Genomic DNA, 20149 nt, shown 5'->3' on the forward strand with positions numbered 1-20149 from the left:
CAGAGGCTGTTGTAGACAAGAAAACATTAAAAGGTTTCAAAGAAGGTTTGGATAGATTCCTAGAAGAAAAAGGGATTGGGGGTATAGATAGGTATAGACCATTGCTCAGGCAATGGGCCTGATGGGCCGCCGCGGGAGCGGACCGCTGGGCAGGATGGACCTATGGTCTGCCTCAGCGGAGGCAACTTCTTATGTTCTTAACCATTTTAGTAGCCTCCTTCTGAACCAATTCCATCCTGTTTATATCTTATTTTGAAGCTGTGGTCTTCAAAATTGCACACAATACTCAAAATGAGGTCTCACCCAGAGTCTTATACAGAGGCTTCAATACCTCCTTTTTCATAACATCACAGGGCCCACGAGATCTATGAAGCATAAATTACAGTACTTGTTAATGACTTTAAATATCTGCATGATTGTATTTTGGCTCTATACTTACTTCTTTGGGCCTTATTCATAGAACACCTTTCCATTTAAAACCAATATACTTTCTGCTGTATTTTTGCACACCTTTGAATTATGCTATTTTTAGGATGTAATGCCCCTGTTTCTTTTAAATGTCTACATCTCATTTTGCTGTACTCATATTACATGTGGTAAGGGCTTTGTGCATAGTGTTTTTAAGAGCACAGATATAGTAACATAGTAACATAGTAGATGACGGCAGATAAAGACCCGAATGGTCCATCCAGTCTGCCCAACCTGATTCAATTTAATTTTTTTTTTTTTTATTTTTCTTCTTAGCTATTTCTGGGCAAGAATCCAAAGCTTTACCCGGTACTGTGCTTGGGTTCCAAATGCCAAAATCTCTGTTAAGACTTACTCCAGCCCATCTACACCCTCCCAGCCATTGAAGCCCTCCCCTGCCCATCCTCCACCAAACGGCCATACACAGACACAGACCGTGCAAGTCTGCCCAGTAACTGGCCTAGTTCAATATTTAATATTATTTTCTGATTCTAAAAAATAATATTAAATATTGAACTAGGCCAGTTTGCTTGGGTTCATAATGGTTGATATGTCTAGGTAGGACCATTTTTCAATAATGTAAAATATTTATTCCTTCATATACTGTATTTTATAGTCAACCAATCCCAAGTCCTAGGTGAACAACATTACAAATACCAAAATTTCTCCAAGAAAGAAATATATGAATAATCCAATAAGACTGCCAAATCTAGGTGCATTTCATTGTTGTTCAGCATTACTAGCTGGACAGCACCCCGGCAGCAAAGAATGCAAAAGTTAAGGGGGAAACGATCAACATGGGCTTAGACAGGTTATTTTACTGTTAACCTGAATTATTAGTAATTAGGTCCCATTGCATAAAATGGGAACTTTGCAAAAACAGCACAAGTTGTGATGCAATAACTTGTCTTTAATGGTAGCCCACATTGATAACTCCCTCCCCCCCCCTTAATAGTGCACTTAAATTTTTTGATTAAAGTTAAATGATCTAGATGATTTTCTTGTTTTTACTGTCTGTGAATTACCTTAAAAATTTATTTTGCTCATTTTGTTTATAGATCATTATTCCCCTTTTCTCTCATTTCATTTTTCTGTCTTTGAATTCATAATTTTATTTATTTGTAACAGTAGAGTATCTTATATCTTTTAAGGAAGGAGATATAAATGGTTAAGCAAAGACCCCCTTGATATTCAGCTGCTGTTGAGCTGACATCCAACACTACCCAGTTAGGTGCTTAGCGGATAAAGACGGGCCTACTATTTATGCGGTCTATTTTAACTGCTAATCATAAGACAGTTTGATGCTGAATATCCATGCCTAATTGGCTATGTCATGCAATATAGCCAACTAGCTGCTAGCCACCAACTGTAGACATTCAGTGGGAGATAACCTGTTATTTCCTGCTGAATATCCACGGTTAGGAGCTGAACCATTATTTAACCAGCTTCCATCTTTCATTAAGCAACAAAAGAGTTTTCAGGCCTTCAAAAAAAATTGTTAATACGCCTTTTGTTCTAATGTGTGATATACCCAGTATGACTTTATTGGCGCGGCTGTGTTTGTTCCATGGCACGTTCATTGAGCTGACCTGTTTGGGATAGGAAGAGTTGTCTGGAGAGATTAATGTTCTTATGTCTGCTTGTCATGTAATTTGGTGGTGTTTTAATTTTTTTGTAAAATAATAATGTCATTTGTATATATTCATGCAAAAAGGCAGATGATAACCAAACCAGTCAGGAGCTATTTTTGACTGGTTAAATGGTTTTGAATATTGGCCAGAATGTATGATTTATAGCCTTTTGCTATAAGGGGACGGTCACAGTGAAGGAGGGAGTAAAAGGCTCAAACCTGTATAGTTTATCTCCGCTAACAAGTTCTACACTGTTGGAAGATTTTCAGGTATCTAAGAAATATATCAGAGCTGAATTACATGGAGCTACATTAACAGAATATTGCAAAAAAAACAATGTATTCCTAGGGGTTTGCATATTTATAAAGAACCATGGTTGTTCACAGAGGATGAGGCATCTTAACATAAAATTGGTGTCTATTCTTAATAAATGGATATAATGGTCCTGATTATTGATAAAACCTGAAGTACTATCGCAAGTAACATCGCAGGGGAGGAGACATAGGCATCCTGGGACTGTCGGCCAAGTCTCTTCCCTGAAGAAGCCCTTTCTGGAAACGTCAATCGCTCCTCCTAAACTTACTTGCTTATTGAAAACAAAGTTTTATTTTATTTTTCTTTCCAGCTTATGATTTATCTTTAATCTTATCTATTGTTTTGCCTTTTGTCTTTGTTTTGTTCTATTTCTATCATTTAAATTTCTCCAGAATTCTACTGTTCAACGGCTCCCCCTTCTGCTTCTATTCCTTTCTCTCCTCTCTTCTACCTTCCAAAGTATTTAGATCAATGCTGTCTTGTTAAAATGTTTATTTTATTTTTATTTTTCCTCTAACTCTACTTTTCACTTCTCTATTACCCTCCAGGTACTTTAGTTAGATTGTGAGCCTTCGGGACAGTAAGGGAATTTTTCAAGTACCTTTCTTATTTCTAATCTTAATGTATATTTTCTGTAAACCGCTTAGAACCTAACGGATGTAGCGGTATATAAGAAATAAATTACATTACATTACATTACTATGTGGAGAATGAAAGAAGATATTGAGATCATTTCAGAAAGATTTCAAATGACAAGATAAAATGAAACAGGTGGATCTTTTCTGCTTAGAAATCCAGAAAGAGAAAGTTTAAAAGGGACGAGGAGCATTATTCTAGTTTTCTTCTTTTGCAAACCATGTTGAACTAACACAGTGGATAATAGCAGTATACAAGAATGTGTATTTTTTATGTACACTTTATCGATTTATTATTTTATTTTTAAGTTTAAATTTACATATTCAAGAAAAATCTTGAAACAGAAAAATTAATGGTACTTATGAAATCATAAAAAAAGAGGCATTAAATTACATACACGACCTAAACTTTCAAGGTTTAGAAGCGACTTTTTCAACTTATGTATAATTTTTCTCGTCTACATCACCCAGCAATTATTTCCTTGGCATTTGAAACTACCAACACCTCTTTTGGGTTCCTTGAAAAAGACCCTCGAAACATGGTCCATGTCGGGACCTACCAACACTCCTTTAAGTTAAGTAGGAATTGTTTTTCCTTTTATTGCCATTGAAAAATACTTTTATTATTTAAGAAGCACCCTGATATCAACAGCATTATAGTCATACACAGTGATGGGACGGTGGATTCGGCTATAGGAGCCACAGCTCTTGGTTGGATTACACATATCTGAGTGTATGTATAAATGCATTTACTTTATTGTATTTGAATATTTACTCTGAGAAGTCTTAGTATCATTTTGTTATCGAGTTTGACCTCTCAGCCCTGCATTTGTTCAGAGTGTTTTCCTCACCACCAACTATTTTTGATTAAATTACATAAGACATTAACAATTTTACCATTTTCAACTAAGCCACAAATTTTTGGGGGGGGAAAACCCCAAACAAACCATTCTTAAAGAAAAAGACATAAGTCTTCCATATAACTAAGCAAGAAAAAAAACCTTAAGAGTGCAGAAATATTCTCTATCAGTGAAGAGAAGAGTATAGTAATCCTGACATCCATCCTGTTCTCTCTCTAATGACCTTGATCCACAGTTTTATTACTCAAACATCACTAATTGAGAAGGATCCACAGAAAATTAAATTTTCATTCTTAAATTTAACCATACATTTACATGGAAACTTAGAACAAATAATGCACCTAAGGACACTACCCTAGGTCTTATGAGCAAAAATTGTTTGCAACACTTCTGAGTGGCCTTAACCACATCCGGAAACATGCGAACTTTCAAAGAACAAAACAGTGTATCATTGTGTCTAAAATAAAGCTTTAGGAGCCAGTCTCTGTCATAATCAAGAGCCAAAGTTACAATCAAAGTCGATGGCATTACTACTTCCTCCTTGGATGACTCAAAAATTCAGTTAAATTCAAACGATCTTCAGATATTTGAGATAATTGATCCAAAACTCTTTCTCCAAACTTCTTATAAGGAGGAAGATAGTAAACTCTAGAAATAAGAGGCATAGTTTCTTTTGGAACACAAAAAGTCTTGTTAATATATTTTTTTAGACATTTCTTGTGTAGATATATGAGGAATCCATGGAAAATTAATTAAACAAAGATTCCTCCTATGTACCTGATTTCAAGACTTTAACACTTAAGTTCGACATTTGTTTGACCCTTAACTAAGCTGGTTTCTGCATTATCTAAAGACTGGAGTGAAGGTGATAAAAATATCATATGAGTTCTGCATCACTGTTAATTGAGATTCAAACTTGTCCCATCTCTGTTCCAAACTTCTAATTGTTCAGCTTGAGTAGAAATCTGTGTTTATAGTCTGACCAAGTGATATAACTGCTCTCCATATTTCTTCAAGAGTAAAACTTGAGTGTCTTACTGGTTCAAACATGGGAGTCTTTTCAGGCAGAGAATCCATTGCTGAGGGCAGACAGCAACTTCTTGATCACCCTTTGCATTGGAAAAGAAACCTTGCATTCCACTCCCTTTGAGTCCGGCGCCCTCTCCTAGGGACACCAAAACACTCAATAGTAATGAGCCTGGAGAATCCTTCACTGCACGATCATCAACTACTCTATACACACTTCCAAACAAATCTCCTTCTGTAAATCAGGTTTAATCAGAGGGTCAGCAATAAGCTGCTTTCCAGAGATGAGGATGGCCCTGCCATGCTCTGACTCGTCTCAAGCTGGACTACCCCTGTAGCTGGTAAGTATTCAGCAAACTCCTCAATCTTCCACTGAGTATAGGAAAGAGTTCCACCCTTCCCCTGAGATCCAGAGAGAGGTTTCCTTGGTCTTTTCTTAGGCTTTTGATAGCAGGTAACAAGGAAAGAATAAGAGTGCTATACATACGCCTGCTCCATAAGACGCCATCTTGCTCCCCTATGTTATCTAATCTTTCATTTGTGTGTCGCTCATACTCATCCAGGCTCTAGGCGACTTACCGAGGGAGGTAAAAGGGGATCAGGGGGGAGCTTAAAAGAAGGGCCTTAAGAGAGAGGTAGGGGGGAGAAGGGAACGAGAAAAACTCGGTTATCTGACCTTTAAGGTATATACTTTTTCGATTTAGATTTATTTCCATTTATAATCTGTCTTTATCCAAGCAGAGTACAAAATAATCATAAACACAAATAAATCACAGAACAAACATGGACCAAAGTCTTCCAACTATTTTACTAGCCACAGCAAGATTGGCATTCTGTGAATCGGATGCGGCTGGAATTTCTATAGGCGAATGTTGTGAAATTAGTTAAGATTTGGCAGTACATGGTGCCTGTTGAAGGTGCACTGTTATGGAATTTACCACCTATTGAGATCAAACAGGCCACTAATATTTTACAGTTTAGAAAGGGTGTAAAGACATGTTTTTGATGTTCACCCATCTGCTTTTTATATTTATGACTCTTTTCTTTTTATATAATTTTATTGTAAACCGGCCAGATACCTGTTGATGATCGGTATATTAAAAACTCAATAAACTTGAACTTATTTGAGAGTATTTATAGATATCTCAATCCAGTATGATTATGTATTTTGGGTGGTTGCTGTAATTTGAAGAGAGAACTTTTATTTTAATTTTAGTTTGGTGCTCTTTTATTTATTTTGTGTGTTTGTGGTATTGGAGGGGGATTTTAATACATTTTTTTGTTAGTATGACGGGATTGTATTTAATTGTGTATTTGTTGCAATTTTATTATGGATGTTTTGCACACAGAACTGTGAGATGTTACAGGATATAAGCTTTTTCTCAGTTGTTTAACCCCTGATGTAGGCAGATTTGCCGAAACACGGCCCATGTCAGGTTATAATAAACTTGAGCTGCTTCCTTCCCACCTTGCCCTTTGAACACTTTTGACACTAATAAACAGGGAAGAGAAAAGCACAAAGTGTATAAACACAAACATTGTGCAAAACACTCATTACATGTGAGCAACATTGCTTTATATGCATGGAAAAGAACTTTTATAAAATGACCCTAGAGTTTATCACATGTAAAAGCATGTACAGTGCCAAGGTGGCATATAATTTTATGCATCCTACATGTTGGTGTGCTCAGGGATGGATTGTGGATGGAATGCAAGCAGTCAAGATTTAGGTATGTTTATAAAATGTGCATGTTATACCTTCAATTTTTCAAGTGTTACATACTATAACTCCTAAAACTCATAAGCTGTTGCTAAATTGAAGAAGTCTTTCTTCATATGTAGACTATGGAACTCAAGTGGGTAACTGGGTAGAAGCCTACACCCAAGCTAAGTAACATTAAGTATTATTGATACAAAAGGAAAACAAGTTTATTTAAATATATATTTTATAGAAACCTCACCAATAGGTGTATAGTAATAACTGCACTTTAAAAAAAGTTAAAAAGTAGAACAAATATTTTTTTAATATAATCATTAAATAAAGACAGTTGGACCGATGATAGTCTGCATTAAGGTTATTTTTTTTTTAATTTGCCTTTATTAAACATCAAAAGAAAATATCTTTGATAAAGAAAAATAACAATATCCAATGAGGAAATAGTAACACTCATTTCATATGATAACAGACCACAATTAAAGAGAGAGAATCAAGCACTGTCAAGGGTAGTTGACTTTGAGGAAAAAAGAAACATATCAAATATACTCATATATACAGAGCAAATCGGTTGCATCATCCCTATACAGTCTGGACAGTCTGCATTAAGGTTATTAACCAAGACTGATTCTAATGGTAACAACCACGGACACTTGAGTAGTCTACACATGAAGAAAGACTTCCTCAATTTAGCAACAGCTTGTGAATTTTAGGAGGTATAAAATGTGCACGTACTTGTGTAATTTACATAACAACAATATACCTGCTCCTGAGCAGGCATGAATGTCTGCAGCTTCAATCTAGCTGTCATTTCTGTCAGTGTACCTCTGGAATTTTATAAAAGCACACAGGCACCTATGTGTCTTTGTAAAATAGGTAAACAATAAGCCCCTTCTTGGACATCACATATAAGCATCTTGCCTCTATCATCAGGGGCTCTCGGCTCAGTTCTCAGCCTAGCCAATCAGGTTTTTAGGATATCCACAATGACTATGCAGGAGAACATTTTGCATACATTGGAGAGGTAGGGCTTGCACATTTCTCTCATGCATATTCATCTTGGGTATCCATGAAAACTTGACTGGCTAGGTGTGTCCCAAGGATTAGGTTGAGAACACCCACTCTATGACCAGGCACCCATTTGCAAACATGTTCACAGCTGAGTTGTGATATTACCTCCAGGGTTGTTTTTCTCTTTTGCTCACCAGAAACCTCAGGTCCCGGGCTATTTGGAATAGATGATGGCGACAGGAAACACTCTTTGCAAACCCGGTTATGACCTCTGTTATCTGTAAATGGCTTAAATTCGGAGCATTTTGCACAAATAACCTACATCAGAAAGAGAACACTTTTTAGAGGTTGAACCGAATCAGCACCAAGAGACATTTCTCATTGAGAGTACTTTTATTGTGCAACAGAATATGAATAAGTGGAGACCTATGAAACCACAGGGAAGAATTCTGTGTTAGACAAGAACTGAACAACAGAACAGCAGATCTACATAGAACAAACCCTTGAAGGATCTACAATGTTTTTCTGCTCACTGCACATGTGTACTGTTCAGTCCCTAGCAACTGAGGCCAATGTTTTAAATGTACATTTCTATGGATTTTCTGAGTATGAGCAATATTTTGGCAAATCTGCACTTCCTATACTCTAATTTGACTTCAGGCTGGCAAGTGTCTTACAATATAGCATGCAAACAAAATAAAAAATCTGATGTGGATACAAAAAGCATGTCTCATATTTCTCTGCAACCTATCAAGTAAGAAGTGCCATATTACTATACAGGCCAGGAAAAAGATGGTAGGAAATCTCCCATGTTGTTTATGATTGGCCATAAATAGGCAACTATATCTGGACTAATGGTACACACTTCTGATAACTAGGGGACACTTGAAGTTACAGAGAAATACTTTTAAAACCAATAGGAGGAATTATTTTTTCACTTGGAGAATAGTTAAGCTCTGGAATACAATACCAAAGGTTATGGTAAGAGTGGATAGAGTATCTGGTTTTAAGAAAGGTTTGGACAATTCCCTTGAGGAAAAGTCTGTAGTCTGTTATTGAAATAGACATGGGGGAAGCTATTTCTTGCCCCGGATCGGTAGCATGGAATTTATTTATATACCACTTATATCTGAAGTGGTTTTACATTCAGGTACTTCATCATATTTCCCTATCTGTCCCAGTGGGCTTAAACTCTATCTAGTGTACCTGGGGCAATGGGAGGATTAAGTAAGTTGCCCAGGGTCACAAGGAACAGCGAGGGATTTGTATCCACAACCTCAGGGTGCTGTAGCTCTAACCACTGCGCCACACACTACTACTCTGGGATTTTGCCAGGCCACTAGTGACTTCGATTGGCCACTGTGAGTACGAGTTACTGGGCTGAATGGACCATTGGTCTGACCCAGTAAGGCTATTCTTATGTTCTTTGAACTGGCCTTACTCACTTACCTATAGACAAACACTGAGACTTCTTAGAATTCTCCATCTATTATATTGTATGTAATAGTGCTAACAAGGGCCAGTATTCAGCAGCCTGAAAAATGTCATTTCATATCATTTACAGGAATCTGTGTTTAGTTGGGCATTTTTGTAATTTTTTTTTTTAATGATTATTGTTATTAGCTTGTACTCTTTCAGAAAGAGCCCACACTTTTGGAAAAAGCATGCACTTTTCTGAAACAGTGCACTATTAATGACACATGAAACCCTCCCAATATTTCAGGCTTTTCCTGTTATTTCTAATGAATGCACGTCCCTAAAGTTAACCAGCTATCTTCGCCAAATTAGTTCTGCAATTCCCGAATAACCCCATATGTATCTTTGAAATATTAATCTCATATAACCATCTCTATAGTCTTCAATTACAGCCGGTTCATAGACAAGTCGGTGAAAGATAAAGGCGCGCGCCAACAACTGAGCGCAAGACGGAGGCGCACGACGAAGAAAATTACAGTTTTTAGGGGCTCCAACGGGGGGTTTTGTTGGGGAGCCCCCCCAGTTTACTTAATAGAGATCGCGCCGGCGTTGTGGGGGGTTTGGGCGATCTATTAAGTAAAGTGGGGGGGTTCCCCCACACACACTCCCCATCGGAGCCGTAAAAACAGTAATTTTCCTCCACGCTGCGCTCAATTGTCTGCGCGCGCCTTTGTCCTGGCGCGCTTTTGACCTGACACCACTACAGCCACATTATGTTATGGACATATAGTATGTGCAGTATACCAGTGCTCAGAACCAAAAGCTGATGACCTGGATCAGCAAGGTTTATTCCATCAAATAGACCAGTTGTAAAAACAATCCAGCTAGCAAAATGTAAAGCAATAGTCTGTGTTGTGAGAAGCAGCAGTAGGCAGTAGCAAAAAGCAAAAATCTATGCCACCAAATGAAAAAGTCCAGCTGGCAATAGTCTATGTTGATGTTATGGACAATAGCAATGAACAGTAGCAAAAGACCTGTGCTCACCAATATATCTGCAGCCACGACCACATTGAGCATGGTTCTGGATGTCCTAAGGAGCACCTGTCAGGTTGCACTCCCAAATGAAATTTGGGGAATCTTTGTAATAGACCATCTACTCTATACATTTAGATGGTACACAGGTACACAATCTTGTTCTGTATTGTTTATTAAACCATGGGCTCTTTTTACTAAGCTGTGATAGCGGTTTTAGCATGCGTGGAATTGCCGCGCGCGCTAGACGCTAATGCCAGCTTTGAGCTGGCGTTAATTCTAGCCGCGTAGTGTGGGCTAAAAACGCTATCGCAGTTTGGTAAAAGGATGTTTACAACATTCTTCCTAATTAAATGCACCAAGACAAAATGTTTTGACAAACTAGTCTCTTCGTGGCAAATGTATGCACTTCATTTGCCAACTGGTTGCAGAGTAACCAGAAAAATAAATTTTACCTGTGTTAACTTAAACTTAATAAAGTATTAATAGCTTCATTTCAAATGCTGACTGATTCTTCTGTCAGTGGGAAGGACGAGAAAAGTGAGAAGAGCTCATTAAAGAACACGTGATTTCCCAGAAAAACTGATGTGCAAGTACAGCAGTTTGAAAGGATCAGGTGTTTTTATGCTACAGGAGCTATGCATATGTTGGGATGGCTGGCTTCTCTGGAGATTATGATATTCTTAAGTCGATGCAGTAAAAAGTAACTCAAAATGATGCTTCTGACACCTAAATATATCCTAAGAGTATATACATCACCATCTTTGGATAATTTTTTAAGCTGGTTCAGTAAAAGCTAGTGCAGTTGGGAAAAGAAAAATCATTTTCCTCCAGACCTACTATGTTTAATATAATTCTGCATACAGAACAGAATGTCCATTCTATAAAGGAATGTCGGTACCTACATATGTACTAATGAATAGGGGAAAATGTGTGTTTATAATTTCAGCATGAGAACGTATACCAGTTATTGAGCTGGTGTAAATGCTTAAAACATACATGTAAATTATACTATTCTATAATTGACATGCTGTGTAGTATGCCCAACTCTATCCATCTTTGACCATCTGTATATCCACCTTCAAACTAAGAACTATCACATTTGGGCATTTTAATAACTAATAGTCTAGGGCAGGGGTGTCAAACTCAATCACATTAAGGGGCCGAAACCCAAAACACAGGCTAAGACCCCACCCCCATAATAATACTAATTATAACACCATTTTTTCCATTCATTTTTCATATATACACACACAATATAATCTTATTAACACATAATGGTTAACCACAAAATTAAACTACACAAAGCACACTGTATGCTTCTCAACATTCATTCCTACCAGAACACAGATAACTCCTATGCAAATACGGGACCAAAAACTAAAAGTACTAATTTTTTTTTTTAAACACCCTAAGATTCAAGATTCTGCATGCAGTACAACCCCCAGAGAAAAAGAAACAAATGCATTTCTTCCTGAGCAGTGCAAAAGATAAGACAGCAGATTAAAATGCTCAAAACTGACACAATTCAAACACTAACTTGAAAATAAAACCAGTCCCCCTACCTTTGTTGTCTCCCTCCTTCCATGCTGTCCCTCCCGGCCGTTTTATGCGGTCCACGGTCCGATGCCCCCAGGTGTCATCTTGTGGCCGGCTCCCTCCTCCTCACAGCTGTAGTGTGCACAGATCTAGGTGCAGCGGCTCCTCGTGCATCCTGCACCTGAACCGGAAGCCTTCTCTCTGACGTCGCAACATCAGAGGGAAGGCTTCCGTATGAGGCACGGGATGCATGAGGAGCCGCTGCCCGTGGCTTTGTGCACACTGCGGCAGTGAGGAAGAGGGAGCCGGCCAGAAGATAACACCGGGGGCGGCAATGAAAAGGTGCATCGCACTGCGGGCCGAATAAAACGGCCAGGCGGGAGCTGGCCAGAAGACCTAGCTGAGGCACAGCATGGAGGGAGGAAAACAACAAAGGTAGGGGGGAATGATTTCATTTTCAATTTAGTGTTTGAATTGTGTCAATTTTGAGAATTTTCATCTGCTGTCTATCTTTTGCACTGCTCAGGAAGAACTGCATTTGTTTCTTTTTCTCTGGGGTTGTACTGTATGCAGAGTTTTGCATATTAGGGTTTCTTTTTTTATATATTAGTACTTTTAGTTTTTGGTCCCGTATTTGCATAGGGGTTATCTGTGTCCTGGTAGGAATGAATGTTGAGAAGCATACAGTGTGCTTTGTGGTTAACCATTATGTGTTGTTAATAAGATTATATTGTGCGTGTATATATGAAAAATGAATGGAAAAAATGGTGTTACAATTAGTATTATTATGGGGGCGGAGTCTGGGGTGGAGATGGGGGCGGGGTCTGGCCTGCGACTTAGCCTGTGTTTTGGATTTTGGCCCCTTAATGTGATTGAGTTTGACACCCCTGCTATAAAGTATATGCATAAGAGAGATTTACATACAGTGGAGGCAGTGTATGCAAATTTATCTCATGCATATTAATTGTGGATTGCCTGAGAACTGTGTGGGCCCCAAGGACTGGATTGAGAACCCACCGAATAGTCAGAATATTAGTATTTAGTGTATGTGTGTGCAAACGTGTGTCACTTATGCAAATGTTTGATGCCTAAATGTTGGCACACCCTTGCTAAAATTACCCTCCAAAAGAGTAAAGGTGGCAAGCACATTATGTGACAGACGGTCGCTACGTTGCCCCTGTGACCCCCACCTGTAATGCTATGATGAGTGAAAACAGGATGTGGTGGTAAGCTTTACCAGAAGTGCTGAAAAATTTAGCTCTTGAAAACATTAAAGCCTGCCAGTTAGAAAAAAAAAAAAAAAAGGTCACCGATGCACTGGAAGCAGGGAAAGGGTAGGGTTTGCATTGTCACAACCATCCGGCATGACTGAGCAGGAGGGGAGGGTAGGACTGGCTGACCACAACTTCCCAAACTGAATTCTAGTTCTTTATCTTAGGTCTGCAGACACTTACAGCGATAGGGGAAATCGGGACCGGGGGTGGGGGTATTTTTCATATTATTGCACATGTGTCACACTGAATGGTTTCTGATCTTTAAACAAATGTACGAGTAACGGTTCATAGACAACCCCGCGAAAGACAAAGGCGCGCGCCAAAGAAAATTAGTTTTTAGGGGCTCCGACAGGGGTTTTTGTTGGGGAGCCCCCCAGTTTACTTAATAGAGATCGCGCCGGCGTTGTGGGGGGTTTGGGGGGTTGTAACCCCCCACATTTTACTGTAAACTTAACTTTTTCCCTAAAAACAGGGAAAAAGTGAAGTTTTCAGCAAAATATGGGGGGGTTCCAAACCCCCCACAATACGGTGCGATCTCTATTAAGTAAACCCCCCCTGTCGGAGCCCTAAAAACAATAATTTTCTACGGCGGTGCCTCCGCGCTGCGCTCAATTGTCGGCGTGCGCCTTTGTCCCGGCGCGCTTTTGACCTGACACCACGAGTAACATTAGACAGAGGGAACAGGAGTAAATGTGTAACGCAGCTCCTAAATTATTACTTCATTTATTTAAGGAACAAACAGGGCAATTCTATAAGTTGGCACCACAGACACACACCTATGATCTGCTCAGGGGTGTGCAATAAGACACTGTGACACTTCAGCGCCATCTTATAGACTAACACTTAATGCATATAGGGGCCTAAATGTTATTTAATGGCATCTTTGCTTAAAGCATGTGCGAGAAGACTTGGCGTGCTTGGAATAGGAAAAAAAAGCAGTGGGCAGTGGCGGAACTAAGAACATAAGAATTACCGCGGCTGGTCCATCGTGCCCAGTAGTCGGCATCCCCAGCAGCAAAGGTACCATTAGTGTGGGGTGGGGTCAAGAGGAATATCCCCTCCCCTCCCAGTTCACCCCTAGGCTCCTCCTACATTGCAGGATGGGTACGCTCCTGTTATAAACGTCAGACAATTAACATACAACATGAAATCATGACCGGTCTGACACTTACTGCCCCGCACTGTTTGCAGTGATGCCGCCTCTTCGTAATTGAACTAAAGTTTTCATTGCAATTCTTGCACGTTTGCTTCTCCTTGTCGCGCTTTAACCGTGAGGCTTTTTTCAACCCATCACTCTGAAAAGTAAAAAGAAAGTTTAAATACAGAGGCAGAACGCACAACTCCCTGTGACAAGACGGTTCCAGATGTCATCTACAGAGGTCTGCCAATATCCCCCAGATTCTATGCATAGTGTCCAAAATCGGGCACCGATCACAGATGGGCATCCAAATAAATTTGGCTGACGAACCAATTATTGTTGATAATTGGGCACTACTAATTGGCACTGATTTGGAATTGTTCCACACCATTGTAGATTAGGGCCCAGCAAGGTGTGTGCATTAGTTACAAAAAGAGAACTACATACAATTGAATGCTATATAATCCAAACCAGCAAAAAACAAATGCATGAGAATACCTCAAAAAAAGTGGAGAAAAAGACCTCAGTGTCACGTTGGATTTAATATATATCACTAATCCTCCGGACATATCGACTTCAAATAACAGTTTGAAGACGCATCCTCGGTCTACAAAAAGCTCCACCGGCTTTAATTCTTTACTGGAGTCAAAATAAATTTTTTTTTTTTTTTAAAACAATGGAGCAAGCAGTGTAGTGACTTTAAAGAAAAGAAACAAACAAAAAAAAACTTATCTGCCACAGATGTCTCCTCCGCACAGATCATCAGCAGGAGAAGGCAAAAGATACCAGCTTATCTTTCACACTGACTTTTCTTATGCAGAAGAAATGTCCAAAAACCGTAGCAAATTCCCTAATTCCCTATTCGCTACGTTTTTGGACATTTCTTCTGCATAAGAAAAGTCGGTGTGAAAGAACCATTAGTGTAGCGAGGGTAGGAGGTGCCTGGGGCAGTGGTGCTCCCCCCCCCCCCGTGCCTCTGTGTCACCCCTCCCATGCCCCCACACCACACTTGTACCCTCCCTTTCCATCTCCATACCTTTTTGCTTCTTCATGCAGCATCTCTCCCTCCCCTCCATTATCATGTAAAATATTTCTCTCTCTCTCCCCATGCACCATCTCTCTCTGCCCTCCATCCTATATCCAACATTTCTCCCTCTCCCCTCTCAACGCATGTATCCCTCTCCTCCACCAAATGCAGAATTTCTCCTTCTCACCCCTTTTTCTACCTCTTTGTTGCAGTCTCTGCCTCTCATCCACCCCATGTCCAACAATTCTTCCTCTTCCCCCCCCCCCCCCGTGCAACAGTTTTCCCATCTCTCCCTCCTATCCTCCTGTGTGGCAGCAATCCGTCCCTCTCATCCCCCTGTGCAGTACTTCCCGACTGACATCCCCCCCTCCCGAGATCTGACATACAGTCAGGTCTCCTAATACAGCATCAACAGCAGTGATGGTGGATGGCTAGCAGACACAGACTGAACAGGCTTGTTCGTGGCCTGCCCTGCCAGGGCTTCCCTCTGCTGTGTCATCACTGATATCATCTGTGATACGGCACAGGGAAGGCCCTGGTGGGGGCAGGCCACGAAAAAGCATCTGCTAGTTGTCCACCGCCGCTGCTTTAGGAGGCCCAGGAGTTGGGGGGTGGGAGGGCTGTTCACTGAATCTGTGAGTCTGATTTTTGGGGGAAATCGATTCGAATTGATTCACGGAAGTGAATCGGTGAACTGATTCGAATCAGTGATTTGGGCAGCACTAGTGCTCACACACTAAGGGCTCTTTTTACTGAGCTGGCGTTAATTTTTACGTGTAGCAAAGGAGTTAGCACATGCTAATCTGTAGTGAGCTATAAACGCTAGCGTACCTTAGTAAAAGGAACCCTAAAAAACCAGAATTTATTTTTTAGCGCTTGGGGCATGTCTGGGGGTGGAGAGTAGGAATATTCTGTGCTAGTTAGTGCAACTACATTGCTTTGAGCTAATCAATTAGCACATGTGCCCTTTCTGCCTAGAAAATAGGTAAGTGCTCACACGCTAATGGGTCCATTTTACCACTGTGCTAAAAGAGACCCTCAGCATGTGAGAAAGACCCATGCTGGGAACAGTGTTGGCCACTTTTTAGCAGGGGCCTTTTTAGTAAAAGGGCCCCCTTAAATTGTACGCCCTCTGGTGCTAGGGAAATACTTAACACAACTGAATAAAACTTGCTTGGAGAGGTACCACTGAAAAAACATCAGCTAAATCTATAAAACAAATAAGGGAAACAAACTTTTTTAAAAATAAAAACTGAATTTTTAGAAAACCCGAACTGATCTGAAAAAAAAAATTTACTTTTAATTAAAAGGTACACCTTACACCGAAGAACTGGTGTACTAGAATTTCACAATGGAACATTTAGGGTTGGTTTTTGGATGTTGCCTAATTTCAGGTGTTTTTTTTTTGGGGGGGCTTTTTTTTTACTTTAAATATTTTTATTAATGTAAAACCACAAAATGCTTACAACAATGACAGTGGTCTAAACCAGTGGTTCCCAACCCTGTCCTGGAGGACCACCATCCAGTCGGGTTTTTGGGGATGAATATGCATGAGAGAGATTTGCATATAATGGAGTTGACAGGCAGATCTATCTACTCCTTGCATTTTTTTGCTACTTCAGCTTGTCTGCGGTGTTCTTTGCTCACATGTTTAAAGACAATAGACTGTTTTCAGTCCAATTTTTTATATGTGAGGTTGCAAACCATTGGACCCCTGAGGAAGGCGTGTTCGCCGAAACACGGACCGTGTAGGGTCCGGTTGGATATTTATCACAGTATTTTTTATCATTGTACTTTTTAAATTGAATTTTTATGGTTTTATATAACATAAAAACATAAGAAATGCCTTCACCGAATCAGACCTTAGGTCCATCTAGTCCGGCGACCCGCACACACGGAGGCTAAGCTAGGTGCTCCCTGATGAAGACCCTGTTCTACCCGTATCCCTCAATGTGATTTGCAAGAAGGTGTGCATCCAACTTGCCCTTGAATCCCAGAATAGTGGTTTCCGTCACAACCTCCTCCAGGAGAGCATTCCAAGTGTCCACCACTCGTGTGAAACAGAACTTCCTGACATTTGTCTTGGGCCTGTTGCCCCTCAATTTCAGTCCATGACCTCTTGTCCGAGTCAGTGTTTAATAAATTATCTCCAGAACATCTGTATCCACAGTTTTTGTTTTCATCGGTGGACTGCTCCTTGCATATTCATAGGGCTATCCTGAAAACCTGATTGGATGGTGGTCCTCCAGGACAGGGCTGGGAACCCACTGGGCTAAACAATAACTATTTAAATAAACAATCCATCCCATCCTAACTCTCCCTTCCTGGATCATCAGACAGTCCCCTAGTCTCTCACAGATATTACCCATCGTGAGATCTTTGATGGGTAATAACCATATCCCACCTACCCCCCTCTTAAAAAGAAAAAGAGAATCCCTGTTACTGGGTCCCAACTTGAGGACATCATATTAGATAGATAAATGTATCCATTCGTCTCATGTTGGGTGTGTTTTTCTAAATTCATTTCACACATTTATTTTTAATGTGTGCATTTTACGCACGTTAAAACATTCTAGTACACAAATTGATTGGACACACAAATTCACAGGTTTACACATGCACAATTGGGTTTACGTACACTAAGGGCTCCTTTTACTACGCTGCGTTAGGGCTTTATCGGGCGGAATAGAGCGCGCAACAATGCCGCGCACGCTAGACGCTAACGCCAGCATTGAGCGTTAGTTCTAGCCGCGTAGTGCGGGGTTGGCGTGCGCTAAAAACTCTAGCACACCTTAGTAAAAGAAGCCGTAAAAGTTTTAAGGAACCTAAACAACCCAAATGTGCATTAACGAATACCCATCCTGACTATTGATTAAACTAAATTAGCTATCAGGGCTATAGAAATATTAAATAGTAGTAGTTTAAGACAACAATTGCTATACACTGACAAACTGTACACAGTAATTCCCACATTATAAAACTGATGCAGAAAACACATTTTGAGGTGGATATTGGTGGCTAACACGGAAAGCATTATAGAGTGTAAATGAGGTCAACAATCTAAGACACTGTTCTTCAACCTTTTTACACCTATGGACCGGCCGAAATAAAAGAATTATTTTGTGGACCGGCGGTTGAAGAACACTGGGCTAAGTCGTGGGCCAGACCCCACCCATCTCCGCCCCCATAATAGTACTAATGTAACGCTATTTTTTCCCATTCATTTTTCATATATACACACAATATAATCTTATTAACAACACATAATGGTTAACCAGAAATTTAATCTACACACAGCACACTGTATGCTTCTCAACATTCATTCCTACTAGAACACAGATGAACCAATGCAAATATGGGACCAAAAACTAAAAGTACTAATATAAACAAACAAACCTTAAGATTCAAGACTCTGCATGCAGCACAATCCCAGACAAAAAGAAACAAATGCATTTCTTCCTTAACAGTGCAAAATACAGACAGCAGATGAAAATTCTCAAAATTGACACAATTGAATCACTAAATTCAAAAATAAAATCATCCCTCCCTCCATGCTGTGCCTTACCTTCTGGTCTGCTCCCGCCTGTCCGTTTTGCGCTGACCTCGGTGTTGTCTTCGGGCCAGCTCCCTCTTCCTCACTGACGCAGTACACAAAGCCACGGGCAGCGGCTCCTTGCATGTCCCACACCTCATCTGGAAGCCTTCCCTCTGACATTGCGTAGGAGCTGCTGCCCGTGACTTTGTGCATTGCGACAGTGAAGAAGAGGAAGCCGGCCAGAAGATAACGCCGGACTGGTGGCTGAAGAACTCTGTCTCAGGCCTGATGCACATGCTGGCCCTGTGGACTGGCAAGAAATTTCTGCGGACCAGTGGTTGAAGAACACTGATCTAAGAAGTATACCTAACCACATCCCACATTAGTGTACTTTTTTTCTGTTCACTTCATAGCAGCCTTCCCATAAATGCTAGAAATGCCTCTAACAGCTAATATAGATGTGTTAAATGTTGGCTATTAATGCATGGTACCTGCAGAACATTAGAACATCATAGTAAATAGAGGGGCCTTAAGTTTTACAAAAGTCCTCTCATTTAAAAGTACATCTGTGCCAAATATCATAATCTCCTTATTGCCTGGCAACTTCCTACTGATCAATGTTGGTTTTTCTGGCTCTAAAAGACCTCTCAAGTGCTTTCAGTGATTGTCATAATGATTGTTCTCAACGGAAGGGTGAATGTGTCACCCTCTTCTGGAAAGCAGGTGTTACTGCAGTGTGGCAGTCAAATGTCCTCCCTTCCTGATTCCATCACGTTCCCCATCCTTGGTCAGCTTAAGATAAGGAGCCAGGCCCAGCACTGGGTGATGAATCTGGCCCAATATTTCTTATCATTTGTAAGAAATTGCCAAGAGCGAATAACATGGACGACACGGTTATGCTGCAAGAAGAGCAGGCAGAAAGCAGCATATCACTTGCCTACAGAAGTGCAAACTTTACTCCCCCTCCACAAGTCATTTGAATGATTTACCAGCGCGCTGTAATAGGTCATTTAGGACATCTGATTGAGATTGCAGCTGATAGGTGCACATTTTAATCTGTGCTTTACTGGCTGCAATCACCATCTTTTCATAATCTTTTAGAACATTTCCAGCGGCGCAGATCTTTAAAATGTCAAAAAAGCATTTTCCAGCTACTTCAAATGCTGTCCAGATGAAGAGATACTTTGAAGTTGGCTGTGCTCAATAATGAATGCACATCAAATATTCCCTGCAGTTTAATCTGACACCAGCTTGCAATTTGAGCTTTTGAGAGATCATCACAGCTACAGATTGTTCCTGTTAGAATGACACCAGGCATTCTGCATATTGTACTTCGATTATATGAAATATTATATAGCTCTTTAAGACCCTCTCAGCTAAATAGTTTTCTTCAATTTTATCCCCATGGGAAAATATTTTAACAAGTGAATATTGTGCAGCATCCTATATGTCAGTAATGACTGTAACATGTCAGTGCTGGATAAGTTGAGGGCCAGTGCAGAAACTGAGGCATGAACCCACCACACCT

General features: G+C 40.1%; 1 protein-coding gene across 1 annotated transcript in view; it reads right to left on the bottom strand.

The window, feature by feature from the left end:
• FGD3 (FYVE, RhoGEF and PH domain containing 3) overlaps positions 1–20149 on the bottom strand; it is a 221874-nt gene that overhangs the window by 11563 nt on the left and 190162 nt on the right. The window contains exons 16-17 of the mRNA XM_033926275.1: positions 14094–14216; positions 7826–7978 (exon numbers count right to left, since the gene is read on the bottom strand). Of these exons, the coding sequence (XP_033782166.1) occupies positions 7826–7978; positions 14094–14216 (276 nt within the window). The remainder of the gene's footprint in view (positions 1–7825; positions 7979–14093; positions 14217–20149) is intronic.

This window comes from Geotrypetes seraphini, chromosome 17, assembly GCF_902459505.1.
Source record: "Geotrypetes seraphini chromosome 17, aGeoSer1.1, whole genome shotgun sequence".
In the NCBI taxonomy this organism is placed as follows: Eukaryota; Metazoa; Chordata; class Amphibia; order Gymnophiona; family Dermophiidae; genus Geotrypetes; species Geotrypetes seraphini.